This window comes from Pundamilia nyererei, unplaced genomic scaffold (genome assembly GCF_000239375.1).
Source record: "Pundamilia nyererei isolate P.nyererei 1_Seehausen unplaced genomic scaffold, PunNye1.0 scaffold00019, whole genome shotgun sequence".
Lineage (NCBI taxonomy): Eukaryota > Metazoa > Chordata > Actinopteri > Cichliformes > Cichlidae > Pundamilia > Pundamilia nyererei.
In genome coordinates, this window is record NW_005187420.1 from 4,128,164 (window position 1) to 4,129,432 (window position 1,269).

A 1,269-nucleotide genomic window follows, 5' to 3' on the forward strand; every position below is an offset into this window, starting at 1 on the left:
TGTGTGTGTGTGTGTGTGTGTGTGTGTGTGTGTGTGTGTGTGTGTGTGTGTCACTCAGCTCTATCAGCTTTGCACAGTCCTCCGCTCTCTCTTCCTCTCCTCTATGCTCTCTCTCCCATTTTCTCCACGCTGTTGCTCCAGCACCCAGCAGCCAATCACTGAGCTACCGGTCACAGGTTGCCGTAGTAACAGGGATCTCGCTCTCTCTCTTATGCTTCTGCTGATGTCGCGGAATGACAGGCATGTCGGCATGGCAACAGCTTGAGGAGGCTGACACAATCTTTGTGTTTTGGGTTTTTGTCGAGGGCGCCGCTTCTCTTCGTGCTTTCATTCAGTTTGTCGGCGGCTGCTCGACTGTCTGTGCTGCTCACAGCATGCCGTGTCGTCGTACACCGGGTCTGCAAAGCATCTGAAGCCTGCGGCCTGTCTGCCGTCCAGCAGAGGGCGGTGCCTCTGAAGTCTGATTGGATAGAAGTCTGTGAGCTCAGGAACTGTGTCGACTTAATACAGCTCAAACATCCTCGTCTCCGCAGGTGTTACGAAGGAGGATATTATCTGTAGAGGCCAATCAGTTTGTGTATCAGGCTGTAAACATGGTTATTTCTGCTGGAAAGCTTTAACATGGGAGTCTATGGGGACTGACTCGCTGCTGCCCCTGCTGGCCTTCAGAGGAACTGCAGGTTTTTAGCACGTTAAGCATGTTAAGTCTGTTTTTTTGGTGACTCGCCCGCCGACTGATTTCAGGCAGTGTCTGGAAACACTTTTCCCGAGGTCGCTGAGCCCATCTGACTGGAGTGAGCGGACATTATTTTAACCCTCTCTCTGTCTTCCTGTCAGACTGCGGCGGCAGCAGCAGAGTCCCGGCCTCTTCGGGAAGATGCGATCGGCTCGCTTTGGTCCCGAGAACCCCGACGGTCCCAGCAGCGATGTGGACGAGGAAGACGAGGAACTGCAGCTCCAGATCCCATGACACACACACACCTGCACGCACGCACGCACGCACACACACACACCAACATTAGCAGTCGCGTGATGATGGTGAAGATTGTCGCTCTCGGCTGAAAGCTGATGTTTGGCAACACAAAGCAAATCAGCCCCAACCAGCGAGCAACATGAATCAGCTTTACAGCGCACCTGTGCATGCGCCTGCAGCGACAGGTGACGGTGTCTTCGACCAATCATCATTTAGCAGAACAAAGAAGTTTCAACAACAGACGTTCTCCTTGCAAACACACACACGCACACAAACACACACACGCACACACACAC

At 53.2% G+C, this 1,269-nt stretch overlaps 1 protein-coding gene across 4 annotated transcripts in view; it reads left to right on the top strand.

The window, feature by feature from the left end:
• The window catches only part of ccdc102a (coiled-coil domain containing 102A), a 52,580-nt gene extending 51,317 nt beyond the window's left edge, over positions 1-1,263 (top strand). For all 4 annotated transcript variants that reach the window (XM_005726402.1, XM_005726405.1, XM_005726403.1 and 1 more), the window contains exon 10: positions 838-1,263. In XM_005726402.1, the coding sequence (XP_005726459.1) occupies positions 838-970 (133 nt within the window). In that variant the 3' untranslated portion in view covers positions 971-1,263. The remainder of the gene's footprint in view (positions 1-837) is intronic.
• Positions 1,264-1,269: the final 6 nt, after the last annotated feature.